The 20,692-nt window shown below is 42.0% G+C and overlaps 1 protein-coding gene across 11 annotated transcripts in view; it reads right to left on the bottom strand.

Moving 5' to 3' along the window:
- The window catches only part of eya4 (EYA transcriptional coactivator and phosphatase 4), a 42,517-nt gene that overhangs the window by 2,635 nt on the left and 19,190 nt on the right, over positions 1–20,692 (bottom strand). For 9 of the 11 annotated variants that reach the window (XR_009233595.1, XM_058612724.1, XM_058612722.1 and 6 more), the window contains 16 exons: positions 17,854–17,903; positions 15,304–15,425; positions 12,941–13,024; positions 12,319–12,396; positions 11,613–11,679; positions 11,042–11,184; positions 10,457–10,600; positions 10,201–10,283; positions 9,076–9,250; positions 7,818–7,954; positions 7,512–7,595; positions 4,323–4,412; positions 4,002–4,060; positions 3,576–3,736; positions 2,077–2,191; positions 1,842–1,963 (listed from right to left, as the gene is read on the bottom strand). Coding sequence is in view for 10 of the 11 variants with exons in the window: in XM_058612724.1 (XP_058468707.1) it covers positions 1,842–1,963; positions 2,077–2,191; positions 3,576–3,736; positions 4,002–4,060; positions 4,323–4,412; positions 7,512–7,595; positions 7,818–7,954; positions 9,076–9,250; positions 10,201–10,283; positions 10,457–10,600; positions 11,042–11,184; positions 11,613–11,679; positions 12,319–12,396; positions 12,941–13,024; positions 15,304–15,425; positions 17,854–17,903 (1,714 nt within the window). In the remaining variant the exon portion in view is untranslated. The remainder of the gene's footprint in view (positions 1–1,841; positions 1,964–2,076; positions 2,192–3,575; positions 3,737–4,001; positions 4,061–4,322; positions 4,413–7,511; positions 7,596–7,817; positions 7,955–9,075; positions 9,251–10,200; positions 10,284–10,456; positions 10,601–11,041; positions 11,185–11,612; positions 11,680–12,318; positions 12,397–12,940; positions 13,025–15,303; positions 15,426–17,853; positions 17,904–20,692) is intronic. The other 2 variants (XM_058612725.1, XM_058612732.1) reach the window with 1 other exon arrangement.

Raw genomic sequence — 20,692 nt, 5'->3', positions numbered from 1 at the left:
ATTTGCTAGTAACAATGATAGTAAGAGGAAATGTAGTGGAGAAAAGTAAAAGTTGCTAGAAATGTAAATAAAGTAAAGTACAGATATGTGAATTTTGTACAAAACTACATTACAAAATGAGTTGTAATGTTACATTACAACACTGGTTTTAGCAACGTTTTAATTACTTCCATATTTTCTTATTTTCTCTCATTTTTCTTATGAGTTTTTATTACAATACAACCAGAAAACACAGGAAACGAGTTCATGGAAAAAAGATTTTCATAAATGATCTTATGTTATTATACCAGGCGTCTTTAGGCATTAGTCTTGTCTTTCTGTCTCTGTCCAGGTGATCCCATACTGCCTCCAAAACAAACATTAAGGCCTGGACTCTGTGAGGGCCAGTCCATCACTGTCCCGACTGTCAGTGATTTATCAGCTGGTTTCACTGCATTAACAGTGTGCCTGGGATCATTGTCATGCTGAAAAATAAAACCATTCCCAATCAGGCGCTTTTTCCAGAGGGAATGGCAGGAATGTCCAAATAACAGCTTGAATGCCATATCTTTGGTATCCTTTTGAGACTGGTGCAAAGTTATGATTCGTGTGTTTGTCAGTGTTGTGATTTTTGGCATTTTGAATGATAGGATGTGATTTAAAGTAGCAACGTATCAAGTTTCTTGAATAAATCTGGTGTCATAGACGTTTTGAAATAGTAGGACAAATGCAGATGTTACCTATAATATTAATTAGGGTTCCAGAAATGGAGAAATAATTATGTATGGTCAATATAGAATTGCTAAAACAACACACAGTGCTGTATGTACACGATGTCCAATGCAGATATAAAGTAAGTCCATATGCAAAGTAACACGCCCAGGAGTGTGAGGTATGTGGCATCTGACCTGCACTTATTTTCTAGGGTAATCTTCCAAGTTGTCGTCATGGCTACCACACTGCTATGTCCATTTGAATCAAGGCACTGTAAGGTTGAATTGGGTGTAACATAAGCACATAAACACACGCACGCGCGCACACACACACACTTGGCCCGAGTCTTCTGTCCTGAATGTTTTGGCTCCGCATCGCCCCCTTAATCCAAGTTGTTTTGTTTCCTGTGTTCACATTGATGCACACAGTTGAGTAAAATTTAATGTTGGCCACAGCTGCGGTACTTTGGCGTAACCGTCTGAGGTTCGGGCTAATAGGAGCGCATTCAGAATGTGGGCGTCCGGCCTTGAGGATCCCACGAGTGTCCGAGCTGTTCAAGGCTGGTTCAGGATCATACGAGGTGAGCATAGATAAAATATTTATGCTTCAGTGCGAGCGGGAAGAATTAAGTCCAATATTAAATGAGACATATTCAGTCAAAACAACCTTAACCCTTTAAGTGCTCACTTGAAATGTCTACAGCCAGAGTATTTCTAAATATCCATTATCAGAAATGTGCAGTGTTGTTCAGAAGCCTTTTTTTCCTTTCATAAAATAAAATATGTATCCTCAAGAGGCCTTTTGTTGGCAGACCCTTAATAAATCACTTTACACTAGAAACAGCGTTTTCTTTAAGTTACACAAAAGGATAATTCGTTTCCAGTTGTAAAAGTTACATTTCTGTCTGTTTTTGATCGAAAAAGTCTGATTTGTGACATTTAGTTGTATTTGACACCCACTATGCAGCTAATGCAGTATAATAGTTACCGTGGCCATGTGTTTATTGATAAAATAAACTACATTATACATATGTATATATATGTATATATATATATATATATACGTATATATAATTACCCTTCAACAATATTAGATTATTGGTTTAAATGTATAGAATGTTTGTGTGGTTGTGTGTGTGTTTGTCTCACCTATTTTTGTTGCACTGTAAATATTCTCGATAGGGAAAACAGATCCCAGACTATATAAGAGAATTTTAGCCAGTGCAGGTATGAGCTGCGTTGTGGTCACCAGCACATTTACACAGTTACTCCTGTGGGACAGAGACGAGCAGAGGGAACGGAGAAGTGCAAGCATAGATGAATAAAATGGATGACAGGAAAATCAATATTGTTGTAATTGTGACTCTTGAGTTGAAATCGGCACCTGGAGCTGATGATGGATAAGGACTTGAGTGCGTGTGTGAGCCAGGAGTCAGTCAGAGCCTCGACCTCTGCTCTGAGCTGCAGCCAGGCGTCTCTCTTAGCAGGACCCAGCAGGCCTGAAACACAGCAAGGACGTCCTTAATCCTTAAGGCAACACAGGTCACACATGAGGGGACACAGGGTAAGACAGGTCAGGACATTGTCAACAATTATGTCCTGACGTGGAAGCCATAAGATAAGTATGTATGCAATTATTTTATTTCATTTCTAAAAAAGCTAGTTTTCTTCACTCAAGTGCAAACAAAATACAAAAACTAAAGTAATTTGGTCTCCATATCATGGTTAACGAAAAGTGTGAGAGTTTACAAAACTCACTATAACTAAAATTGTTTACAATGTGGGACATAAGGTGAAGCAAGTTAAACATAACATTGGTTATGTAGTTAATTGGGTTAATCTAAGTCAGGGGTGCCCAATACGTCGTGTAGGTAGATCGCATGGCTTTGAAAAAAAAAAACAAGTTAGCCTATCATCCATCTTCACGTCTTGGTTGAAATACTGTCACTGCGCATGCGCGGCTGCAAATCACTGGCGAGCTGATTGACTGACGAGCTGATTAGCCAGTGGCTACATTTATTAGCTACCCATGTTGAGGTTGATTCACTCGCATCAAAAATTGCAACGCTGTTTCACCTGAACTCATGGACAGTTCTGGAACTAACTCACAGAGGAAAAGTACCCAAACATGAGGAAATGTGCTACCTTCTTGACTGCATTATTCGGCTCCACTCATTTGGAAGTCTGCTTGAGGATGGCTACCATCAGCTACTGACCGGAAGTCATCAAAGTAAGTAAGGAAATGACCAAAAATACACTGTGAGATGAGTTGTATTACGATATACGGGTTCATGCAGTTATGCAAGGTACACCATAAGGTATACTCAGTGTATATATATATATATCTATGTATATATGTGTATATATATATATATATATGTGTGTATATATATAAATATGTAAATGAATTGGTCATTTTAAAAGTAGCTCCGAAGCTGAAAAAGTGTGGGCACCCCTGATCTGATCTAAGTGGATCAAACCTCGAGTTTTTTTTAAATTTTGCTTTTGTTTTTCTTTAGATTGAGCTCCTGGCTCACAATGTGATGTGTCTCATGAGTATTATTTATGTTATGTTCATGTGTGTCTTTAGTCTGTTGGCTATTTGACTTTTACCTAGCAGCCACACTAACTGCATCCAACCTCAGCAGTATTAATTAATTAATAAATAAATGTTTATGTTTTTATGACACACAATACTTATAATGACCTTTTTTGCATCTTGCACTAAACACTAAAACTGATTAAAAACTAGCAAAAACACACTCTTTTGACTCTAAATTTTAAAACCAAAAAGTCAAAAACTAAAACAATGATAACTTTGTTCTATATCCCCCTCCAAATACCCATGCTGTCCAGTGAACCCCCACCGTCTGACTGGCTTACCCCCCACATTGTTTTTGTATGTGCTATACAACTCTTTGACTCGTCGGTAGCGGAAGGCCAGTTTCCTCATCCAGTCGACCCCGCCGCGGACGCCCGTAGCCAGGCACAGGTTGGCGCTGGTTGCAGCTGCATGGAAGCCATCAGTTGCAAAACTGTAAGTACTGTCAATAATAATGATATGTTTTATTTGGAAAAATCTGCTCTGGTAGAACAAAAAGATCAAATGGTTATTTTTTTGTTTTTAATGATTCCGTATTACAAGCACATTGTGTATGACATTGCACAAATGGAGTTCACCACTGCCTTTCAAAGGTAGTGTTACATGCACACGTAATTGCAATTTTAATGACATTATCAATGAAGTTACTGAATTTGAAAATAACTGAACGCCATCAGCTGTTTTATTGTGTAATGCAAAATTCTCACCTTAAGTCCTGGCCGTTGTCATCTGATGATACATCATCGATATGTACCTGATCACATTCCTGTTTACACACACACACACACAATAAAAAGGTGTCAAAGTATATTTATCCTGGAATATAAACACGGTGCAGCACTTCCAGTTATATCATTTTTAACCACTAGAGAGCAGTAGTGGTATTTCGCTGACTGAGTGTGGTTTCAAAGAAACCTGTGCTTTGTGCAAACTACTGTGAAAGAAGAACCTGAAGAAGTGCTTGAAGAACGAAATCAAAATGTGTGCACGCGTGTGTATATTTTGTTGTATTGATATCTGCCTCTTACCTCCAGGTCATTGAAGAATAAGTGTGTGTCAGCCAAGTTGAAGATCATCTCTTCCATCCTCAGACCCAGCGTTACTGCCATCGGCGGGTCCTTTTAAAAGGTACAAGATAACATCGTCATGACATTACCGTGACAACCAAACTCTGCCGTCTCCTTTTACTTGCTTACAGACTTTTTCATTCCCTAATAAACCAAAAACTATTTTAAGGTTTTCCTACATCTTCCAGTTCTCTCTCTCCCCCCCGCCCCCCCCACTTGCTGAGTTGGTATGCTCCACTCATCATAGCAGATGCTGACAGACAGGTTGCACTTGTTGTGTCCCATCAACATTCCTCATGCTTGGTAGGGGGGTTGTGTTTGCGGGGGTGCAAGGAAGGGTGTCTCGCTTCATGTGTGTGTATTGCAGAGAGTGGTGGTGGGGGGGGGTGCTTTGAGTGTTATGTGGTATGTGCATGTATGTGTGTTTGGGGGGAATGCAGTCCATTTTGCCAGCCCTGGGGCTCAGCTGCAAAAACCATCATCTGTGATAGGTCAGCACGGGTCGACAGCTTGCCCCGCGATTCGCTGACGCCGTCAGACGACCAGAATAGACAGAAACTAACAGGAAGGAGAGTGAAAGTGAGAGAGAGCGAGGCACACAGACGCAGCGAGAGAGAGAGAGACAGAGAGAGAGAGAGAGAGAGAGAGAGAGAAAGTGATGGTCGGCATTCCAGAGTGCAAGAAAGTGAAAAATAACAAAATGATTGCTCCATAAAGTCAAAAAGCTCTGAGTTGCGTAAGGCTCTCCAAAAGTTAACAGCTGTTAATAATGACAGGAGCAATTGTGACTGTAGTTTGCCTCCTGCTTTTCTGTCAATCAGAGGCAAGAGGCACTTAAGTCTCTCTCTCAGGTAATGATAACGCTGGCCGTCGGCCAAAGGAGACTTACAGACCTCCGCGTTTGTCAAAACACTCACAGCTGAAATGTGTTTGTTAACTCTGCACAGTTGAATTTGGCCGCGCTCGGGGCTCCAGAAAGGCTGAGGTGGCTTTCACTGTAATATTTTGCCAGACAAGTTAAATCAATCACGGAGAAATGCAAATATTACTTTGGTCTGGCAAGGTTTTTTCGGCTGAAACGATTCCCCTCTCCACCTCAGCCATTATCATCCAAACCCAGGAAACTCAACACTTCATGACGAGGTGAACATTATCCCTGGTTGTAATAATGCTCGTATTTTGTGTCTGGGTGAGAAAGATGTCTATATAGTGTATTCTTGAAAAGTGAAACATCACCTAGAAGAGACATGACCTCAGATAGCTCCTTGTGGTTGCTATGCCAACAGTATAAACACTATTTTTGGAGAGGTGTGAACAGACACAGCTGCTACGATATTTCTTGAGGGCAGCAGCAAATGAGGTGAAAAAAGCTCTTATAAATATTTTAAGCCACATATTCTGACACGTATCGCGTTTCATCTTAATTGTTGGTCAGCTTACATGAGTCACATGTGGGTGAGAGATGAGACATTGAAAACATCTGATTTATAATTAGTTTACGAGTGAAGAGAAATGAACTACATGCGGTGGTCCCCACAACCCCTATCTATTAAATGTCTATAAAAGTCTGGCTCCAACTGGTGAATGTGTGTGTGCCAGCTTTTGTTTGCCTGCCAAAACAAGACGTGGAAGCGGATGCGAGGCCCCCGTGCAGGCAACAGGCCGGTGGCCATGCCCGGGCTCACAGGATACGGCATCACCCAATAAAAATCTGTAGCCTTGGCCACGCAGGATGATTCCACATCAGAGCCAAGGACTATTAAAGTAAAGGCGACTACAAACAGAGCTGATGTTATTTGACAAGGTGAGACTGAAAGATTTCACAGAGTAAGCTTGAAATAAACACCAGCATAGGTAAGACATTATCATGGTTCATGGTCTGGCCAGAATCAATTACTAATGGCTTATTATGCATCATCATAAGTAAACCATAATATTTTACTAAAGAAGTGATAGTGGTTATTGTGCTGTCATAATAATTCTATACATTGCCGTGTTAGTAACGCGCTCTCATTGGTCGACATCATTACACTGGTATCCTCACCAAACTAAACTACGCCTTTTACTGCCGTCATTTTTACTAAATTTGACTCTTTAGGTCTAAAAACGGGGTGGAAATTGTTTTATAAAACCATTAATAATGTTGGCAGCTGCTTATATCTCAATCAACCTCCGGTTCACTTGCGAGGCAAACGGCAGCGGTGAGGCTTATTAGCTGTGAGCTCATGGTAAATGCTGCAGGCCAGCACGATGACTATATCCGCAACATTATCATCTCCTCCTCCTCCTCCTCCCTCGGGTTGTTTGGATTTTGCCGCACAGTCCGAGAACTGTTTAAAGACATTTTAGCGTGTAAATGAATCTGAACCTGCAAAAGATCCCAGAGGGAACTGAGCCCTTGTCTTGCCAAGTGCTCTCCTGGGCCAGTAACGGGATCATCCGTCATCTCTTTAGGCCTCAACGGAGCCGCAGCTATTGTTTGAAAAATGGGATGATCTAGTTCTTGTTGTTGTTGTTGTTATTGTTCTTCGTTGTTAGCTGTATGCACTTTCAAGGTGAAGTCAAGTAAATCTCGTTGTACAACTTGTATAATGACAATAAAGGCATTCTATTCTATTCTATTCTATTCTAAACCATGCAATTTAGTAGGTAGTAGTCAACACCAATTATTTATGTCGGATGATTAAAGATTTATTTGTGTTGTTGAGTAAAAGATAATTCACGTTTAAAAGTATTGTTATAATAATCCTATCTTTTAATTCTATATGAATCCCCAACACTGATTGCAAACATTTGACTGTGAAGGTAGCCTAGAGTAATTCTCACTACCAAGCTGTTAAATGGATATTTGTTAAAAAAAATGTGCATGTAATGACTATTAAAAAAAAAAACATTATTCCACACTATTACCAAGCTGGAAAGTACATTAAAGATGAGATGGCATTACTGTAAATGTATAACCGTACTATACCTGTACTGTAAAGTGTTATAGATAAAAACATTTAAAGTCACTGCATGTATTATATCTCAAAGTGTGATTGAGCAATGCATAATTATAGCGATATGGATTAAATAATATATTGTTATTGCATTGTTGTCCACCCCTTGATTTAGATACAGTCTTAAGAGTCTCTGTATATAAAGTCTTACCTTGCCATATTTCTGAGCGTAGGAGCCAGTGAGCAGAGAGTGGAAGACAATGATTGTTTCGTCCAGATCCCACACAAACACCCTCTTAGAGAAGAGATGAGAAATTAAAAGCGACATTAAAAGGTGGACGTTACATATATACAGACAGACAGTGACATGGGTGGTCCTGTCCTGCTGTCCATCAGACTCTCTTCTGCAGAGAGGATGAAGACCAGAGGGACGACCGCATGTCCACTGAGACTTGACTAGAATCCTCAGTCTGTAATGTAAGTGCTCTGCCAGTGAGTGTTTTTCTGGGTCTTTTACCTCTAGGTCACTATCAGGGGGAGGGGAGGGGTTGTTCTTGCGGCCCCTACCCCGGGACTTGGACCCCCCACTCCGACAGGCCCGGTCATCCAGCTCTTTGATGGGTGTTGAGGGGCTCTGCACTGTGTCAAAGTCTCCTGGGAGAGAACACAAACACAGACGGGACATTTTATAAAAACAAAACATTTTTCAGATTTACAAATGTCTGTCTCGCACTGCACAAGCAATCACAAGCTACAGTATATTCGCCCGCGTCAAAGCAACAGTAACGATGTGGTTCGAGCTGATCCCGCAGGTGCTCTGGAGTTGTATCCACTTCAGGAGAAGCAGTAACTCAGACTTTGTACACTAATAAGCAATTTTTTTGTCAGGTTTAATAATTCAGCGTAATTGCCAGGACAGATCAACTTTAAGACCAGCGTGAAACCTAAACAAAAGTCCTCCTGGTATTCTGAGTGATTCACATGCAAATGTAGAGCTTTGACAGAAGAGGGAACTGTGAAATAAATCACAAAACCTTAGGAAATCCGATGCTTATTGCAAAGATGCTGTACCTTCGCAATGATGCAGGAACACATTTGAGCACACACACTCAACGCACGCACACACGCGCACACACACTCCTAATATCTCCCCATATGCTCCCACTGCTGTGTGGTAACTGGAACCAGACTCTAAGCTTCAGCTCTCATATTGTTATGTCTCAATCAGGGAAAAGGGGAGGTGGAGAAATGAGGAGGGGGTGCGGGTGGATAAAGACACAAAAAAGACACAGAGAGCGTGTGAGCAACCCAAAGATAAAGGTACCTATTGTAAAAAAAGAAAGAGAAAAGCGAAAAAGAAAAAGTGAGAAAGGCAGCAAGAGGCAAAGTGCCAGTGACAGGAAGAATGATAAGCTCCTTTAATCAGGCTTCCTGAATTACAGCCAAGACAAACCAAAGAAAAATGTGAAAAAAGAAAAACAAAAATATGAAGCCATATTTCTGCACATATGGCTGCACTTTAGCTCCTTCTTATTTTTGTGTCTCTCCTCTCTTTCTCCAACGAGTGTGTAGAAGTGCAATATTGAACATAACTTCACTCTAATCAAAGTCTCTCAGGCTAATGTAAACACACGCCGATTCTCCAATTAGTGAGCCTGATGCCAGGTAACCATGGCGACAGTCTGAAGTCGCTTCCTGTGCTTCATCATAGGCTGAAAGAGGGTTGTGAACTCAGTTACCCAAACTGTGGTATTTTTTTGACTTTTTTCACAAACCTGGGTGAAGTTCGGCAGCCTGTCCGGTCATAACGGGGCTGGGGTCTTGCAGCTGGTAGGCTGCCGTGGAGCCTGTGCCATCCACGCTGTTGGAGGTCATATATGTCCCATAAGAGGAGGCGGAATAATACTGGGCATACTGGTTTTGGCCAAATGTTGTGTATGAGGGATAATCCTGCGGAGAAAACATAATCAGTTATGAGCACACACAAAAGACCCAAAGTGCAAAGGAACTGGAAAATTCTGCTGTCTGTCTGACTTTTGAGAGCAGATTTTTTTTACAAGTGTTCCCTCGCATACCCCTAATCCTTTATTCCATCCATTCTGTATTTTACATTTACATTTACGAAACAATTAAAGCCTTGTGTTGCTGCCTTTTACAGACTCAGAGGAGATGGACGCTTTTACGAGTCGGCTCTTTAAACCTGTCACTACGTCCATCTCTACAAGTCCTTATAAAGCCCACCACATGAATGCACGCATGCATGCATGCATGCACAGTTGGTGTGTAGTCAGCAAAGTATGCATATACATACAGTATACATACAGCCTGGCTTTCAATCAGTCGCTCTCAGTCACTGCTCGCTTTCTCTTTTTCTGTTAAACTCATACACACACACACACACACATGCTCACACAATATTCCCCTTAATCCACCCACATGAGCCAAACCTTGACTTTCTTCCTGTAAACAGCCACATCTATCATAGTGGGACACTGAAATCTCCCCCTTAAGCATTTTACTACCACAATACAATTCATCATATAGACGCAGAGAAATATTGAGAACAAAACACTCTTTCACAAAGACTAATTTTCTGCCTCTCAATGTTTTCCCATTTTGCAGGGTCGAAGTGTAATTAGATTATTTTTTTCTGAGTCAGGACAAGTCGTGTGGGATTATAACTGCAAAACCACTTCTGGTCTCAGTTGGTATCGCGACTGCGGCGAACACAAAACTGTCTTTTGTCTGAGCTGACATCATGAGGAATAATCGGCATTTGCTTGACCACTCGGAGCAAATGTGGCCGCAACGTGGTCCAAACTCCCTGAGGAAGTGAGCTTCCTCGTTGGCCCCCGGGATACGTGAAAGATGAAGTGAATGATAAACAGAGACACAAATACCTGCTGTGTGGCAGTGTAGTTGGCGGGGTTGGACACTGAGTTGTTGGTGGTGTAGAGGCCTGAGGAAGAAGTGAAACTGGAACCTGGAGGGAGGGAGGGAAAAAAAAAGTGGAATGAGACCTAGGGACAGCAAAGGCAGAGACAGTGTGGAGACAGAGGAGCTCAATAAAAAGGTATGATCATTTTTCATTAGGGATACAAACTTCCACATTTTTCAACATCAGGAGAATATACGATGTTAACCCTGCACACCGACCTGGCATCTGATAGGGTGAGTATGCAGTCTGTCCAGGCTGAGGTGTGGTGAAGCCAGGGCTGTAGCTGAGGCCCGTCTGCAGAGGAGACTGACTCTGAGCCAGGCCGCTCTCCGTCTTGATGCCTGGCAGCATCACTCCAAGGTCTAAAACAAGAAAGAAAGAAACACTGAGTATTGAATTTAATGGTCACATTTAACAGTGCAGAATGCACAGCTTGAAAAGACCTTCTTCAAGTCCGTTATGATCACATGAGATGCTCAAAATTCAGGAGCTGGAATTAGAAAATGTTTGGCAAAATGATCTGAACAATAAATCAATCAAAAAAACAAATGAACAATGAATCAATCAAAAAAAAAACCAACCCAAAAACAAATGTTTGGACACAAGAAAAAAGATATTCCAGGATTTTTACAGCCTCCATATATTCCAGTCAAAATTGTAATGATATCCCTTTACTTGCGACACTTGTTAGTGCTGCTTTTATTACAGGTGGATTCAAAATATGAGCTGCTATTAAAAACGGGTTAGCATTTTCAGCTACCGTACGTCCTTGTAATGCGTGTATTTGTATTTTTTGTTCATACCATAGGTGGACAGTCCATAGGCCTGTCCTGTCTGGGAGTAAGTGGTGTAGACGGAGGACTGCTGCATGCTGCTGAACTGGGGTTGACCAGCGTACGTCGGCATGGGAGGGGCTGCAGGTGTGGAGAGGATGTGAGGGTAAGGCCTATAGGGAAGGAGAGGTAGGTGACATATTTGAGGTAAATCCTGGGCCTGTTGTAATAATTTAATGGGTAAATTAATGACATTTGAATCTAGATGATTTCCACACATAGACATAGTCTTCAGAGTTTCTCCTTAGGCCGAACAGGAAGTGAGAATATATTAAAATCACTTGATTTATAATGTCAGTAAACATTTTCCTGAGCCGTTAACGGTCTCATCCGCTAGTTCTGGGTCTAAACTATGTTCCCATTTGGGTACAACAGATGATAAAGTACGGCACGTGTGTGTGGACGCCATTGTGATTGACAGCTAGTATCGTCCCGGTTGCAGGTGATGCCTCTGAACAAGGAGTGGTAGTGATATGTAATCTTGGAAAAGCAGTCACTGTTGTGTAAAAAAAAAAAAAGAAAGAAAAAAAGTCAGACTTACTTTGAAGGGTAGAGAGGAGGAGAGTACTGATGAGCTGAACGAGGGCTGTACCCGCTGCTGGTGATTACTAAAAACAGCACAATAATCAAAAACAACAAGACAAAAACAGGTTACGGATGGTGTCAACTCAGATTTTGTGTGTCCATTTCACATTCAAGGCCCTCGGTTTGTTGGAGCAAGAGCGCTGTTCCAGTAAACATAATTTGAATCATTTTGAATGGAGAGACGCCAAGTTATTCCTCTTTAGAGAGCATGGAACCCCTTACAGTGGGCCTCACAGTAAAACACAAAGTCTGTTTGTGGTCATTGAGATGTGAGGGCTCAATACTGACAAACACCCCGCTGATTCTTAACCCTCACAGTGTGTTTCTGAATGGTTATGTGTATTAGTGCGCGTGTGTGTGTGTGTGTGTGGTGTAAAGAAGTCATGGGGTCGTGTGTGAGTCTAAAAAAAAAAATGTCAAGTGTAAAATTGCTCCTCCCCGCTCTCTCATCCCTGTGCCAGCCTCTGATGACGCAATCCAAGGACAGGCAATACTTCACGGGATTAAAGCTTTCAGCGGCTCGACCGCTGAGCCGGCATGGATGGTGGTGTTTGTGTGACTTCTCTGAGACTTAGAAAACAACGGGGACGTTTCCTCTATCCAGCAAAGAAACGCCTTAGTGTGTATTTCTGTCCACTGATTTTGTGTGAGTGTGTTGTTACCTGAGCCTGCGTATGTGTCCAGTGCTGTGTCGCCTGTCGTAGTGACTGTATCGTTGTTGTTCATAGGCTCTGTTTTCACTTAAGGAAGAGGGAGAGGATCAGTGTTAAGGGAGGCCAGTAAGGAAGTACCATCACACACACACACACACACACAAAGAAAGCCTTATTAAGTAAAGAGCAGAAAAACTACCATGCACTTCCTGTACGAGAGCTACATGTTGTTGTGCAGCCTTCCCACACTTTATGACTCTATAAACCAAATCTATTTTTTTTTAGCTCAGAGAAGTATGAAAATTAAAAATTTAATCTTTCAGTCATTAACATATGATCCTGCAAGGTAAATATTTACGTACTTCCCAAGCTTAAATATCAAATGCTCTATTTTCACAGGTGGGAACACTGCAGATACACAGTATAAAAAACTCCATACACTGATAAATTCACAATATAATCCAAAGACTGGAGGAAAATACTGCACAGCAAATAAACAAAAGAAAACCACAGCAAATCTGGCATAAAAACACCATCACGTTGGACCAGACTAAAACTCCTAAAACCCATCACTTCTGCATTAAGCTTAAATGACCATTAGCCTGGGATTCACACACATGCACGTCTGTACCATAGTCCTTGGTGCCCAGGGCCGGGGGCGGGCTGCTGCAGCCCAACAGCCAATCAGCCGTGTTTAGAACGGTCATATTTTCACCTAAAGGAGTGTAAGGTAGGAAGGAGGTGAGGATACGACACCGGGAAACCAGAGGAAAGTCTCAGGTATAAGGCACATGATGATCATTTGGAAAAAGAAAAGCAGGTATTTGTACTGTCAAAAGATATTTATAATATTAAAAGGAAGGAAAAATGTTGGGGGAATACACTTTTTTTTGCCAAACGTTAGATAAATAGGCCAACTTTGTGAGTATAAAAATAGGAGACTACAGGAATATTTTACCTTACAGCATCTCCAAAACTCATTAAATTAAGTCATAATAAACATTTGGAAGACACAAAAATAAAAAATAAATACTATGTGCCCTTTTGCTCAAGCTTTTATTTTCAGTGGGTTGATTTTGCTATTTTCTCTGTATCATCGGTATATTATTATCCGAGTTTTGCTCTTGAGGGAAAATATCTGTCTCTTTAGTTGCTGTTTTCTTTTCTTTTTCCTTAAAAAAAAAACCTCTTGATGTGTTAAAAAAATGTGCTGACAAAGTGTCAGGAGTGAGTGAAACCAAGGAAAAACAAAAAAATAAAAATTTTGGCGATAATTACGCGTCGTATTGTGACTGTGAGCGACTACCTTTAACATGCACACAGTCACGTGAGCCACTGTACATATACAAATACATAATGGAACCACTTAAACTAACGGACGTATAAGTGGAAATGTTCTTCTTATAAGTAAATAATCGTATAATATAACTGTTTAAAGCCTGATTTAAAGCGATTTATAGACAGAGCAGTACATCCATAAACTACCTTAAACATCCCTTTCCTGTTTCCCTCTCCAAACACGATAAAGACTCATCATTGCTGACCATCAAGAGCTCAATTTCATCCAGGACAACTTCATTAATCCCCTCGGGGAGCAATATAACCCATCAGACGAGCCCTGATGAAGACAAATGAATTGCTATGGAGATGGCCCACGGGCCGGAGCGCTGGCTGATGTCAGGTGTGGGGAATGTTGGGTATGTCGTTTGTTTTGGCTGCGAGCTTGTAGACGCAGCGCTGTCTGCTTAATCCATTAAGCGTGAGCTCATCAAAAATGATTTAATGTGCTCTAATATGGTCCGAGTGCGCTGTTCACTCTTCTTCTCCGAGCTGTTCCTGAGAGCGAGGCTCTGTTTTGACAAATCAACTTGACCGAATGCAGCATCTCACTTTTTCCATTACACAATAAAAGTGGTCCCCTTAAATCAGCAGCAGATCAAAGGATCATTCTCAACAAAAGCACTTACATGCAGCACCACTACATCAAACTGCCCCGTCAAATAAGAGTCCAGAGTAGAGACAAGGAGAGAGAGAGGGGGGGTGGGATATGAAGGGTGACAAAAGAACGGCACACGGAGCGGGGAGAGGAGAAACACAGAGAGAGTTGGATAAAGGACAGAAAAAGTAAAGAGAGGGATCACTGGTGTTGACATCTAAGAGAGCAGTGATGCCTTAATGCTCTTGTAGAAGGAAATAGTTTCCAGTGGGAAACACACACACACACGTTCACTGCCAAGTGGTCAGCGGGCGGAGGAGCGCAGAAGTGCTTCACCGTGTGTTTGCACACATTCACATTCTCCAGCGGTTTACTCAAATGTTAATGCCAGCATGTGTGTGTGTGTGTGTGCATCTGCATGTGCATGTCTCCTTCCGCTGCTATAAATCCCCCCCCCCCCCAAAAAAAAGTACTTATTGGAAATCTGTCTGACTGATGATTTTGCAATAGATTTAATTACATTACATTACACTCATGAAATGCCCAAAGTGACTTACACAGCATGTGTGGTCAAGCTCTGCGGGAGGCGGACATATTTTATACATTTCCTCCTCCAGTGAAAGGAATCCGGCATTGTTATTTTAAATGAGGTGTTGACGCCTATGAGAAGATGGACAGTGATTCTGCTGCCCTGACTTCTGAGAATCTAAATAAATGAGGAGTATAGACTGATTTGCATTTTGCCTTCATTTAGTGGCATCAAAAGCACCTCATTAACTATTTGTATGTAATATATCTTTAGTAATCACTGGCACAAATAGTGCCAACGTAGAGAAAGTTCATTAAAACAGCTTTACATTTTTGGACTGAAGAATCAGAGGCCACAAGACGCGTTTTGTTAAGAAACTCAATAAGCCATGTTCAGTCTTTGTCGTGCTCATGACGACTGACCACGATCATAATAGAACTGGCCACGAAAATAACTGTATTGAAAACAAGGAGCTGCTAACTAAAAACCAACCCACTAGCACAGAATCAAACATGTTCTGCCTTCTCACCTCCTGTTCCATTGGTGGTGATGGAGGGGCTGCCAAGGTTGTTCTTGTCGAGCTTGGAGCCTGTTGAGTCTCCACCTCCCACACGGTTATGAGGACTGGCTAGGTCCTGCATTTCCATAGACCTATGGGAGGAAGGACGGTGAGGGAGGGGGGGGGGGGGGGGGGTGGTTGAGAAGGAGATGAAAATGAGATGAACTGTGATTTTTGAATGGCTACCAGATCAACAGCAGTGTGCTCACACAGCCAGAGCTGCCCCACCAGTGAGCACAGTCAGTAACACACGGGAATCACCAACGCACAGAGTAGTCCGCTCCCATTAGCATGTGTGCAGGGGCGTTGGATGTTAGTCTGTGGGACTGTTGGCTCTTAAACTCTTTGTGTGTGTGTGTGTGTGTGTGTGTGTGTGTGTGTTTGTGTGTGTTTGTGTGCACACTTCTGGGCTCCAATACAAACCCAAAGCCTGCCAGCATGCTTTAGTTTTACAATGTGTTCCACATGCATGACTGGGACGACCCGGCACACAAGGTGGTAATGATAAAGTGAGAGAGTGTGTGTGTGTGTGTGTGTGATGTGAAGTAAACACAAAGAGAACAAAACTGAAGATGCATGTTTATGGGGGTAATTATGTTGTAAATCAGAGATTATTGTTTATTCGGGTCTCTGTTGGTTATTACAGTGAGAACAACTGCTCTCCCAAGGGTCCGTAACGCACAGTCAGCGGTGTGATTGTTTCTAATAAAACATTTCTTGCACATGCACTGTAAGAAAAGCAATATAAATCATCACTGTTGCCACAAACCCACACACTGACATGTTCTCTGGTGAAAGACAGCTTCATGTTGAGTCCGTGTGATGGTGTGTGTGTGTGCGCGCGCACACGGGTGTGTGTGTGCCTGCACACACCCTGACTCACACTGACTGCACACAGGTCGGTCGCACTTGTGTGATACATCAAAGTAAGAAATGACAGAGACGGAGGGAGAATGAAATGCGGGGCTGCCGGTCTACACACTATCTGTGTGTGTGTGTGTGTACTAAGCAAATGAGTGTGAGAGAGTGCACATCTGTGTGACGTCCTGGAAGCCGTCCATCGCAGTGCTGTGGGCAGATAGCATCACCACACATGACTGCAACCCACAGTCAGACTGACAGGTATAAACATATAGCTTTCAGCAGACAAAGGGAGTGACGCGTCTGAAGGGTGCAAAAGACGGAGCGTACAAAAGATAAACACTATAAATCAAGTCTTTTTTTTTCTATTTACAGCTAAACATTAATTCCACTCTCCTGTAGACTAACAACACTGATCATTGTTTTAACATCAACAGCGCTTTATTGTCTATGAGATATTGAGCCAGGTCCTAACGTAAAAACAAGAGCCTAAAACATCCCCGCAGTAAAAGTTAACAACTTTCACAGATTATGCAGCTTATTCACTCTCATATTTGCCTCAACACTCTTCATCCAGTCTGAACTCCTTGTCTATTTTTCCCCCCTCTCTGCTCCCCATCTCTCTCCCCTTGGGAGACGATGGCAAGAGTGTTTCATTAACTCCGTTCTGGTTTTCACATCATCGTGCTTTATCTATCTGCAATGTACTGCTGTATTGTTTAAAAATGGCAAATGTGGTGTCTGCGCGCGGCGCCGACGAAATGTCACGTGAAAGTAAGAAAAACACCCGACGACAGCTTCCCATAACGTGTCCGACAGCCATCGATCACTTAATCCATTCAGCCATGAATAATTAATAGATATGAATTACTGTATGTGCAGCATGGTCCCTCTTGTCCTTATTGGATCAGTATCGGTGTATATTTCAGTGTGTGTGTGTGTGTGTGTGTGTGTGTGTCTTGGGAATGTGTTGATGACCTCATCTCGCAACTGCAGTGAAACCTCACCTCGCTGCACCATGACCAGAGAGTTGGTACACGCACAAGTGTACATCAACACACACATATTATAGTCAGCCTAAAAGGGTATAAAAGTGTCTCACCAGAAAATGACTTTGGTAGAAGATGAAGTCACTTTTAATTTTATTACTTAAGTAAAAGTCTTAAAGTATATGACATTTATTCAATAGTTATTCTCTGATATAAAATGTACTTAAGTTTTAGAAGTAAAAGTATCAAAAAAGTGAGGTAGCTCTGTGGTAGGGTGAGTTGTCTTTCAACTGGAAGGTTGTGGGTTCAATTCCTGGCTCTGCTAGTGCAGTGTGCAAATGGTTGTGAAAGATGTGTTAATGGATGAATGGCAACATTTCAGTGTAAAACAGTTCATCGAGACTACAACATTTCTATATAAATACAGACCATAATACCAACTCTTCTTCTTCTGAGGATTGTATTTGGTAGTAACGAGTAACAAAGATAGTTAGAGGAAATGCAGTGGAGTAAAAGTTGATAGAAATAAAAAAAAATAAAGTAAAGACATGTGAATTTTGTGCTTAAATACAGTAACAAAGTATTTGTACTTCGTTACATTACAACACTGCATATAGTCAAGAGAAACCTGGCATTGTCTGTCACATGGTCACATACTGTACGTGCGTACCTGGCGTCTGAAGGGTCTGGAACATGAGATTCACTGTGTGATTTCTTCACCTGCAGGAAAACCAGAGAACAGGAAACTGTGAATTAGCACACGCGTATACATTGAGTGTCACATTCATATAATGAGACCCAATGTTCAGTGGGTCATAAACTCGCCTCATAAACAGCTTCTAATGGTGTTCACCACACATCAAATAACCCCAAAGTAGGAAGAGCAAAATCCCCAACAATGAGTAACCAAACAAAAATCTGACTTCTGACCTCAAAGTAAACTAGAGCATGCTGCACTTCGACTTCTTCAATGCGAAAATGTAAATATAATAAATCAGTATCCACCGCTGCGGCCCGCGAGTGTGACACAAGTGCTAACTGGCATCTAAGTGACAGATATTAACTTTCCCTTGTTCACCTGTGACCCTGCTCCACCATGAGCTCAAGCCTCTTCCTCAGCCCTTAAAGAGTTGAAGGGTCACAACGGGGTCATGTTAGGTCACTGAGCTCACTCTTCACCCTTAAATGGGTCAGTGTAGACACTAAGTTGAGCGTTTATTGAGGGGTGTGTGTGTGTGTGTGTGTGTGTGAGTGTATGTGACCAACCGACATTTGGCTGTGTCAATCACTGTACGGTCGAGCTTTTCTTTCATCAAAAAATAAAAGGACTAGGAAAACTTAGTTGGGCCTCGGTGCCTTTCCACCACAGTGTACACTCACCACACTGACACACAGGCTGGTTTGATATGTGTTGCTGCATGTGAGGGTATGTGGAGCAAGACAGCAGACCAGCGGTTCTCTATTAAAATTCCTCCCTCTTATTTGGAACAGGAACTAATTAGAACAGTAAATGCAGGGCGGAGCGAGGGCCAATGTGTACCAGCTGCCCTATAATCACTGTGTCAACACACTGTCGAGGTGTAGGGCACGCGCGAGGTGCCAAACACACACACACACTAACACGCGCACATGGAAATGTACATACAAACACACACACACGGTCCAATTCACCCAGGCAGCATATTTTGAGCCATTTACACATTATCGCAATCACAGGTAAGTATACAGAGAAAGTGCTTGGCCAAGCAGACACTTAACTCCAGGTTTGTGGAACCTAGGACATTTATATGAGTGTGTGTGTGTGTGTGTGTACTTGTATGTACTTGTGTTTCTATCTTTGTGGGGACGCCTCCTCCATACCTGGTGAAGTGAGGACATCTTGGGTCTTTTAGGGTCGTAATTAAGTCGAATGTGTTATGTCGATGCGTATCAAGGATAGGAAAACAAGTAGGGGTGAATGTCTATCTTAGGTGTGCATGTGTGTGTCTCTGTCATAGGTGTGTGTGTGTGTGTGTGTGGAGGACTGTGTGGTAGAGTTATGGTTCTGATTAGAGGACCCTGCTGAGAGCGAATAAGACGCAGCACTTAGCTGTTTAAGACAGAGTTCAAAGGTTAGTCGGTGCCCTCGTATGGATCACTTTACACACACATAGACAGACACAAAAGCCACTTTCATGTCACGTTTCATGCTTTACCGAAATTTAACAAGGCTGTCAGTCACGGCATCAACAGCACGGTCGTGAGAAACTGCAATCCACATGTAACGCACACGCACACACACACACACACACACACACACACACACAGGGGGCTACATACAAACGTCAGAGTATGACAGCCCGCATGTGCGCGAGCACACACACACACACACAATCCTGGCTGTTTCTGTCTCAACATGATCTGTGAAAACACGAGCGCACGCATGCTTTGATCCCGAAATGCTTTTATCGTAGTACTTCATCCATTGCACACTTTCACTCACTGTGAACACCTCTGCCTCCGCCACTATCTCACCACTGTTATGTTTGTCTGTCAGAAGTACTTGATCCGTCTTAGAAAAAACCTCATGCATTTATTCTTGTACGTTTCCCCCGCGCCTCCTCAACTTTGGCATTTTAATCACATATTATTTAATAACACCTTTTCTTTATCCAGTACATGTCGTGTTTATGATCCAAATTTAACACATTAAAACTATATAAATGCGGTCATGTATTTCTAAACCTACAAAAATCCAAACACTAACTACTACAAATAAGTGGAAAAACAGTTGTCCTGCATTCTGATATTCAGCAACATTTTTTTAAAATGTTTCCGTGTCTTGCAGCAAAGCACGCACAATTTCATCTGGAACAACAAAATGAAGGGCCTCTCAGCGCACTCTTAGGTGGCCACAATGCCACAATACCCATTTGTGTCACCTGAGCCACTTAAATAGGGGACCTTTGACCCGGTTGGCTGGGTGACCGGTCTCGAACACAACCTGCCTGCCTCAGGAAACTCCCCGAGGGATAAATACAGGTATTCAAGGTAATTAGCAGTAATAACAATGATTTATTTAAGGCGGACTACACACTGATATGTTTGTGTTGTTACTAATGACATTTATCATCCGACGGACGTAAAATGAATGGAAACCTTCACGGCAGCGACAAAATCAATAGACGTGAGTCTGGTCCTTGTGTTGTTTCCTAGTTTTAGTCTTTTTTAGTCAAAGCTCACTCAAGAATATACACTTTGACAAACAAATAAAAGGTTTGTGTTATTGTTTCTGACCGACTGCGAAAAGTGCGACGTGTTTCTGGTAATAACCCAACCCATCTGCAACGGGACATACGATACCGCGCAGAGGTGCACACGCACAACCAGAGAGAGAAAGAGAGACGAACAAAATTGATATATGTATATATATATATATATCTAATATGTATATCTATGCTTTAAGGCAATCTGTTATAATTCTGCATTGACAGTGATCAGAAGATTTGCTGTTTCATAACCATATTTCC

This window comes from Solea solea, chromosome 17 (genome assembly GCF_958295425.1).
Source record: "Solea solea chromosome 17, fSolSol10.1, whole genome shotgun sequence".
Taxonomy (NCBI): Eukaryota; Metazoa; Chordata; class Actinopteri; order Pleuronectiformes; family Soleidae; genus Solea; species Solea solea.
The sequence above is the reverse complement of the archived record's forward strand: the minus strand, read 5'-3'. Positions and strand labels throughout refer to the sequence as shown.